This window comes from Psittacula echo, assembly GCF_963264785.1.
Source record: "Psittacula echo genome assembly, chromosome: 3".
Lineage (NCBI taxonomy): Eukaryota > Metazoa > Chordata > Aves > Psittaciformes > Psittacidae > Psittacula > Psittacula echo.
In genome coordinates, this window is record NC_137736.1 from 46163966 (window position 1) to 46173082 (window position 9117).

The 9117-nt window shown below is 37.8% G+C and overlaps 1 protein-coding gene across 3 annotated transcripts in view; it reads left to right on the top strand.

The window, feature by feature from the left end:
- The window catches only part of BCLAF3 (BCLAF1 and THRAP3 family member 3), a 31823-nt gene extending 26026 nt beyond the window's left edge, over positions 1-5797 (top strand). For all 3 annotated transcript variants that reach the window (XM_080612257.1, XM_080612259.1, XM_080612258.1), the window contains 2 exons: positions 2540-2695; positions 4897-5797. In XM_080612257.1, coding sequence (XP_080468383.1) covers positions 2540-2695; positions 4897-4926 — 186 coding nt within the window. In that variant the 3' untranslated portion in view covers positions 4927-5797. The remainder of the gene's footprint in view (positions 1-2539; positions 2696-4896) is intronic.
- The last annotated feature ends 3320 nt before the right edge of the window (positions 5798-9117 follow it).

The following is a 9117-nucleotide window of genomic DNA, read 5'->3' on the forward strand; positions in this document are numbered from 1 at the left end:
ATCTTTAGCACTGGCTGCCATATCAGTTGAGGCAGTGTTGGTAGTTGATGTAATACAAAGAAAATGGAAGGCTGCCTTCATTTATATCAGCCTACACTTTTCATGTAGATTATGCAACCATGGAAGTGTCTGCTTAAGTTGTTATTGCATATATATATATATGAATACTGCCAGAATATTGCAGTATACAATAATCTGTCCCATGGTGTTTTAATATTTGTGGGGAAAATAGCATATGCACTCATATTGCAGTTTGCATATGTGTATAGCACATTTATCATTGCCATGGAAACAGCAGTGCTGATTTGACTTTATTTCATCAAGTTGTTTTTTTTTTTCTTTAATGTTCAATTTCCTCCTGAGTGACAGAGGGGTTTTCCTTCCCATGCTGTTGCTGAACCCTACTTAGTACAGAGATTTGACTGTCTTCTACATTCAGGAGACTTTCTTGGCTGATTATTTAAAACAAACATACAAAAAAAAAAAAAAAAGAACCCATCAAGCCCCTCCCCCCAGTGCCATTCCCTGCATCCCCTTTCCCCTCTCAGCCCTCTCACCCCAAGAAAAACACCAAACCATACCACATTTCTGCATGGTATATAAAATAGGAGCATCTTAACTTAAGAAGTAAAATAGGGAGTTTATTAATCACAGAATGGTTTTGGTTGGAAGGGACCTTAAAGATCATCTAGTTCCAACCCTCCTGTCATGGGCAGGGATACCTTCCACTAGGCCAGGTTGCTGAAATCCCCATCTGGCCTTTAACACTTCAAGAAACCAAAACACAAACCAAACAAAAAAAGGCCCGTATTGTCTTTCAGTATGTTAACTTTGTTAACTTTATGTTAAAGCTGCTTGCTCACTCTCGCCTCAGCTCCCTTCCTTCCACAGCAAGACGGGGGAGAGAATATGGAGACCAAAAGTGACAAAACTCTTGGGTTGAGATGAAGGCAGTTTAAGAAGTGAAGGAAAGAGGACGTAAACAGTGACACAAAGGCAGTCACTCACCATCTCCCACAAGCTGACTGATGCCCAGCTGGTCTGCAAAGCAATGGCTACCTACTCCACACCCTTTCCCCTTGTTTTCTTTTGCTGAGCAGGGGGTTGTACAGCATGGAATAGCCCTTTGCTCAGCTTGGGTCAGCTGTCCTGGTCGTGTACCCTCCCAGCTTCTTGCCCATCCCTGGCCTACTTTGCTGAGGGGCAGAGTAGAGGGAGAAGAAAGGCTTGCTGCTGTGCAGGTACTGCTCAGTAATAGTCACAGCATTGGTGTGTTACCAGTGCTGTTCTAGTCACAAATCTAAAATACAGCACCATGTGGGCTGCTGGGAAGAAACTTAACTCCATCCCAGCCAGACCCAGTGCAAGGACATCTATTTGCTTGTACAGACTTATTTCAGAACTTGGGGCCATTGGTTCATAGGTATTGTCATTGGCATTATTTATAAAATAGTCTTAATGTAAAACTAGATGTGGGTTTAGCAGACTTTTCCTGACTTTCAGACCAGAAGTTAATGATGTTTTCCACACACCTTAGATTACTTCATTTTTCTTTAAGCGATACGTGCCTACATGTCAAATGTGTATATAGTGTTAACTTTTTCTATAGCTGGTTCTGTTGTACATTAATAATCCTGCCATTCTCTTCCCTCCCCACTTAGGGAACATGTGGATACTTGAGTTGAAACTTTCAAACTGTGTGTAATCTCATCCTTTAGAAGATGAATGTATACATGAATGCTTTATGTCAGGACCACACAGGAAAATGGCAGTACTGGAAAGCTATGAGAAATTATGATAAACAGAGTAACAGCAGGGGGGGTTGGAACTAGATGATCTTTAAGGTCCCTTCCAACCCAAACCGTTCTGTGATTCTTTGATTCTTACGCTAAAGATTTTTGCTGCCTATTTTGTTGGACATCTGAGTACTTAAGAATGAGAACTAACTGCTTTGGTGAGTGTTGATCTTGCTGTGTGTTTATAATGCTGTTCTCCTGTGGCTTCTGCTCCTGGTCCCACACTGGATTTGTTACAGTATTCCAGTCTGGAGCTAACAAAAGCATAGAGCAATGAACCTATGTTCACACTGTAAGATCTTAAAGCTATAGGAAAAGTATATAAACTTGACTTCTGTTTAGTATGACTGGTTTTAGACTCAACATGCAGGCCCGGCATCACTGAGTTGGTTAGCAGTAGTGACATGTGTTCTTTTTTGTCAATGCAGCTTTACTTTCGTTAAAGTTTAATAAAAAGTGTTAAAATGTTGTACAATACCTTTAGTTTGGGGTTTTTTATGAGGAATATAATTTCAGATGTTTTAAACAGTAAGTACAGCACAGCAGTTCTTTGAGACACATGGTAGCTAGTGGTCTGAGGAATATGAAATGGAAATAAAAGAAGAGGCTCTGTACTTGCAAATATGCACTTCCATTGTTCAGTACTGTAAGTTTTGCATGTGTATAACTGTAAATACAAACTATTGAGTTTTGGTGCCCTCATTTTGCACGTTTTTCTTTCCTCCCTTCCCCCACCCTTACAGAGCAACTTTGCAGATGGCCGTTTGCAATCCCATTATAAATCGGGCTTAGTACAGAAGGGTTTATATATTCAGGCTAAGTACCAGCGGTTACGTTCTGTTGGTGTAAGGGGATTTACCACTAATAAATTCAGAGATGGATTTTTGAGGAAAGAAAAGGTAAGTTGGCTTAATTTATTTTTCACTAAGCCTGTTATAAAATACGAATATTCATAATATCCATTCCAATATTTAAATCCCCATGGAATAACTTGGATGGGATTTTCTGGAATATTGGCTCTTGTACTTTGCAGACAAACTTGATTCTGCCCTTCTATCTCCTCCATGTTTATTCCATGGAAATCTGCTGAAACTGGTAACTGCAAATCAGAGATGGCCTCGTGAGATTCTGCACTTGCCTCTGTTTCTGTGTTCTGTACTTGAGCTCAGTTGATCTCTTTTCCTATTGATAGGAAGAGAAAGTAGCCCGCTATGTAAAAATATTATGCCTTCTTAGGCTACAGTTTTAAATCAATGTGAAGGGTATTAAGAATTTTTTTACTACGTCTGTGTGCTTTTCCTCTTTATGTTACCTTAAATTAATCATGTGCTTTAAAGTACACAGTGCAGTGCTGTTCTGAATAAAGCATCCTACATTATAACGTGTAAAATTCAGCTGCAGCTGAAATAATTAGGCACATCTGGTTTATGATACTCTTCGATTTGCAGTGTGTGTGGGACAACAATAATCTTGAACTACAGAGGAACTTTTGAATGCTATGAAATGTTACAGCTTTTGTGAGGATCAGTAATTAAAACATTATAAATCCTTGATTAGAATTGATCAAGTATGATCAAAGTAGTATGAGGTTACTCGTGACAAGAGAATTGGATTACATGACCTAACTAGCCCCCTGCAGTTCTGTGTCCATCTATCTGCAAGTAAATACACTTGCATAAGCATTTGTAGTTGGATTAGAGTTCAGCTCTTAGAACTGTTTTCAAAAAACCTTAAGTTTACAGTCCTGTGGGGAAAAAAAGGCAAAACACCAATAACCCAAAGAAGCAAGGGGAAAAAAAAAAAGGCAGAAAGAAAACCAAACACTTTGGACAAGGTACACAGGTCACTTGTTACAAAAGTATACTGGCAAATGCCTTTACATTTGTGTGGACTCTCAGAGCTATGATCTCTGAAAGCTAAACTTAATTGGAATTAATGGAAAATAAATGAAGAAAGATTTTTTCAGAAAATTATGACCTTGTAAAATGGGCATAGAAGTGCCATGACTTTGTTGTAGTGAGTTTTTCCCCAATAATTTCCAATGTTCTTCTATAATTGGATATTAAGGTTCTTGTCTGGAACCAATAAAGCATGCTTAACACAATCTGGCTGGTGGAGATTATGATTTGAATTAGAGAAGCATAGTAAGATCTGAATATTGATTTTTAGGCCTGATTAAGAACTTGAGTGTCTTTTAGCTAAAGTAAAATAAATCCTAAAGAATAACAGTCTTTTTCGTAACAGCATACTGATTGCTGATTGGCCAATTCTCAAAAAAACCCCAAACTTAAAAAACAAAAACGCTTTTTCTCAGATTCTAGCATTTCCTGTATTTTGCCAATTGTAGAGTACTGCATCCAGCTCTGGAGTCCTCAGTACAGGAAAGACATAGACCTGTTGAAGAGGGTCCACAGGAGGACCACAAAAATGATCAGAGGGATGGAGCACCTTTCCTATGAAGAAAGGCTGAGAGAGTTGGGGTTGTTCATCCTGGAGAAGAGAAGATTCTGGGAAGGCTTTATTGTGGCCTTTCAGTTCTTAAGAGGGGCCTACAAGAAAGATGGGGAAAGACTTTTTAGCAGGGCCTGTTGCAATAGGATGAGGGTTTTAAACTAAAAGAGGGGAGATTCAGGCTGAATGTGAGGAAGAAAATTTTTACAGTGAGGGTGGTAAAGTACTGGCACAGGTTGCTCAGAGAGGTGGTGGTGTACCACCCCTGGGGACATTCAAGGCCAGGCTGGATGTGGTTCTGAGCAACCTGATCTAGTTGAAGATGTCTCTGCTCACGGCAGGGGGGTTGGACTAGATGACCTTTGAAAGTCCCTTCCAACCCAAACTATTCTGTGACTCTGTAACGATTAAAATGGTCCTTGAGATTTGTTAAACTAGTCTGAACATTTTTATTTCACCCTTTTGAAATAATTATGCATATACGTCCTTTAAGGCACAGTCTTTACAGTCATGCTGTTTCAGTCCATGACTGAAAGAATCTTCTATGTTCCATACTATAATAATACAGTATTTATGAAAGTTGGGAAGTTTTTTTCCACTGTTACAACTTGAAAGTAATGATTTTTATTTTTTTTTTTTTTTTCTGTAGGGAAATTTAAGTATCGCAACAGAAACCTGAACTGAGCTGTGATCCTGGAGTTGAAACCGACAACACAGCAAAGGGAGCATCTGTTCATTTTTTGACAGTGTTGTCAAGACTTAAAATAGGATAAAGGAACTAACCCTATAACTTTCTTGGTTAAAAATAACTTTATTTTTCAGTAGTGGAATGCTGCAGAACTTTTTTACAGTTTTAATAATTGCTTTTAAACTACAGTATTCAACTGAAACAGTAGTATGTACCTTTAGTTCCTTTTGCCTACCAGTGTCAAGTAAAGAAGTCATCAGAGGGAGTCTTATTTATTGAATACTTTTTCTCTAAGCATGATGTTACAGATGGAACTTGAGTTGTTATACCCAGAGGTTTCTATGTTGAAAGTTTCTTGCTTATGTAATAAAAAAAGGAGGAAAAAAAAAAAAGTGCCTGAATTGTTTGGTAATAGCACATTAGCTCAGGATTTTCCAAGTAATGACCTTTTAGGTTGTGCAATAGATTTTACACCTTTGTTTAGCATTGCTGTGAACCAGTATTTTGTATTACTTTAGTTTAATAATATACTTGGGTTTCTGATGTGTATATACATTTGTAAATTGTTAGAACGTTGGGACAACTTTCAGTATTTGATTAAAATGAATGGTAACAGGCAGGTGTGTAATGTACTGTAGCAGTAGCTTATAACTGCACTGAAAGCATGCTTGGGGTTGTTAGAGGATTAGTTGGTCTGTATTCAAAATTATTGTCTCATTATCTTTTGGGGTATGACATTCTTGACCAAGCCACATGTTCTCTAATCTTTTTTGTCATAAATGATTTGATGATTTCCTGGATTCTGAAATTGAGGCCTGAAGTATTTAATTACAAGAAAGACAAAACCAGTAATTTTTTCTAAGCATGTCTTCTAACAAAGCTGTTCATAACTGAAGCTGCTTTAAATGCAGATAGCTCATCATTTTGCTCAAAATCCCAGTAATTTTCTGAAGTTTACTGTACTGCAATATTGCTGTGCTGTGTGCAAAACTCAAATAGATGGACATGTTTTATAAGCAGCTATAAACAATATTGTGCTTATTTCCTGTTTATAGCGTTTGCCTTAATATGTAATATATGATAGAGTTGTGTGTATGTATTACAGGTTTGTTCAGACTTTTCATTGCCAGTAAATTAAAGATGCATAGCAAGTAGTTTTTAGCGATGTTCTTATTTAAGAAAAAAGCTGTTTACCATATCCACAATATATGCAGGCTGATGTGTTTTCATAATTTCCAAGGCAGCGTTAGCCATTATAGAATGCAGGCTAGTCTCAGTTCTGGATTATAGGTCAGAATTCTGATACTGGGTAGAAGTATGTTCAGAGAAAATAAAATCTGGATTTTGGGTAGAAAACCAGGCTGTGATTTCTGCATGCCTTTTTGCAATGTTTTTGCCACAATGCCCTCAGCAGAGAGGCTATTTGGAAGTGTAGGTATGGCTTGGACCAGCTAAAATAAGTGTCATGTAAATTCTTCAGTTCATGGGGTGTACTGCTTTAGTGTTCATAGGGAGTAAGCAGGCAGGAAGCGTGCCACTTTCACTGATGTTATGGTCATTCAACAACAACACCAAATGTTTGTTTCTAAACCCCAAGTTTTCAGTTTAAATAACATTGATTCAGCTAGTTTTTCAGTAACTTTGACACACATACACAAGATGGGAAGCTAACTGAAAGGAATTCACTGGTCAAATGGAGGCAGGAAAATTTCCACTGATGATAAAATGTTTGTTTATTTATGCTGTCAGTGATAAATTGGGCAAAAACATCTTGGGTAGATTTACAGGGAGACAAAAATAAGGAACTGAAACAAGGTTTAAGTGAGCCAATGCAAAGGAAATGTGGAGTGGCTGCAGCTGAGCAGCCTGTTGGCAGGAGAGTGCTGCAGGTACTCTGCAGATGAGGGCAGTTTGCCGTCAAGCTATTCCCACTGCTCCTGAATGTGCTAAAGCACTGTAAAACATGTAAAAAGTGAAACTATGTATGATATAGGACGAACTACTGAAGCTATATCGTCTTATTCAACAGGATACTATTGTTTTCTGTAAGCTTCCTGCAGTGTTCTTATTAAAGCCTGGAAGAGAACTCATGGTTGAGCAAATGGAAAAGTGGATACATGAAGAAACTTCTGACATGGCAGTTTTGCTAAAACTGTTTAGAAGTAATGCTGAAGTAGTCAGACTTCAGTCAATTAATGCTGCTTTAACTAGGTTTAAAAGTGTGACTGGCTCCTCTCTGATTTTGTGCTCTCTTATTTTACTTGTGCATGACTGGGTATCTCTAATTTGTTTTCTGTTTGAGCAGTTTAGCTTTGTTTTGTATTTCTACAACCGTGAGCAACATATTACAAGCAGAGTTTGTTGGCATGTTACTGACCTTGACTTGTCCCCCTACTCCTTGCCCACCCTTGGTCCCAAGATGAATGTCATATGATAAAACGTAGTAACTGTTTCAGTTGCTTTAGCTTTTATTTAATATGATACCATTTGCTCAAATCACATTATTTACTGATTACTTTGCTAATTCAGGATTCTGTCATGATAAAACTTCCTATATTTTATAAAAATCATACAAAAGTTGAATTCTGTGACTGGTTTAGGTGTTAGAGGCATCAACTATCTGGTATGAGACATGGCTATGTAGATTTGTCTTTGTGAATTGGAGACTTTTATCTACATACACAAATTGGCTTGCATATTCTTTAAAGTACAGAAAAGTTCTGTTGTACTGGAATACGTTTGTTTGAGAGCAGTGTATTGAAGTTACTGATTTGGTTGTAAAGGTGCAAGAAAAGATGTTAAGTAGAAGAAAGGTCAATTTACTTGAATAACTTGGTGCCTTTCTGTATTGTGACTGCATTGTAGAAAACACCTGTACAAAGACTTAAGTAATATCCTGGTTATCACATTGTTTCTAATGGGAGCATGGACTGATATTGGAATAACTACTTATTTAAGTAAGTGTGTAAGCCTCAGAAGGAAAACAGCGTTGCTTGTATTAGTAAAGTCTGACACTGCATTTGCATTGGAAGGGCAACTTAAAAATGTGATTGTCTAAGAGCTTTCTAGCTTTGTTTTATACTTTGAAAATATAAATATGAATTGCGTTTCTTTTGGTTCACTTGAAATGGCTGTTAAATGCTTATGTCACTCAATTGTTCATGTGAAATGTTTTTTTAATTGCCACCCAAAATGCAGTGGGTTTAATGACTAAGTCTTCCTTGTGTCTGAAATAGTAAGTTGTGATGTTAGCATTTATATTGATAATCCATTTAATCTCTACATAGGTTTATTAGAATCCTCATTTTAAACTTTGTGCTGATGTGAGTTCACAAGGTTTACAAAATTCTGGGGCTGTTAAGAAGCAGCACATTGCAAGGCTTCTACAAGCCTGCCTTAACTCTAGTAATTGTTTTCATGCTTCACCTTACCTGATGGATTTAAATGGTCTTGAGACCTGGATAGAACTGTCTCAACTCAGGTAACTGATAGCAGAGGATGGGAGTAAATTCAGCTAATCACCAATTGTGCTAATGGTTTACTTGCTGCCTTCTCTCCCAGGGCCTCAGAGTGAAATGCTGAATTTTCTGTATATGAACTTAGTTGCTTTAAAAACAAAACAAAAAACAAGATGACACTTTAGTGGCATTATAAAAGGTGGGGTTCTCAAAACTCAGTCGTTTTCTGCCATGTCTTGGAAATGGATAGTGAGAGTTGCTTGGAGGAGAAGATTAAAGATTATAGCAGAGAGTTGATTTCTCAGTGTTGATTTCTCACCTTAGAGACTGTAAATAGAGGGAGTTCTTTAACTTCCGTGCTTTCCAAAGGGATCTTTTCCTATGCTGTGTAGAAACATGCCTCTTGCCTTTCTTTAAGCATTTGAACAGCCACCTGCAAAGTTTTCTACAGGAGAGCTCTCTAGAAGGAAGACTTTAGACTGGCATCTGAATGAACTTGGGGGGGAAGGGATGTTTCTGCACATTATTCTGGCCCTTGACAGACTACATTCCATTGCTGCAGGATTTGAAGATATGAGGTTCTTCAGCCTCCTTTAGGAAGGGGAAAAAAAAAAAAGGCAAAAAAAGCCATTTCAAGATCATCAAAAGCCTACTTGTGCTTGACTCCTTAATAGACCTTAACGATAGCAATGAACTTTTAAAGAGTGTTCTGTTTCAAGCTTGG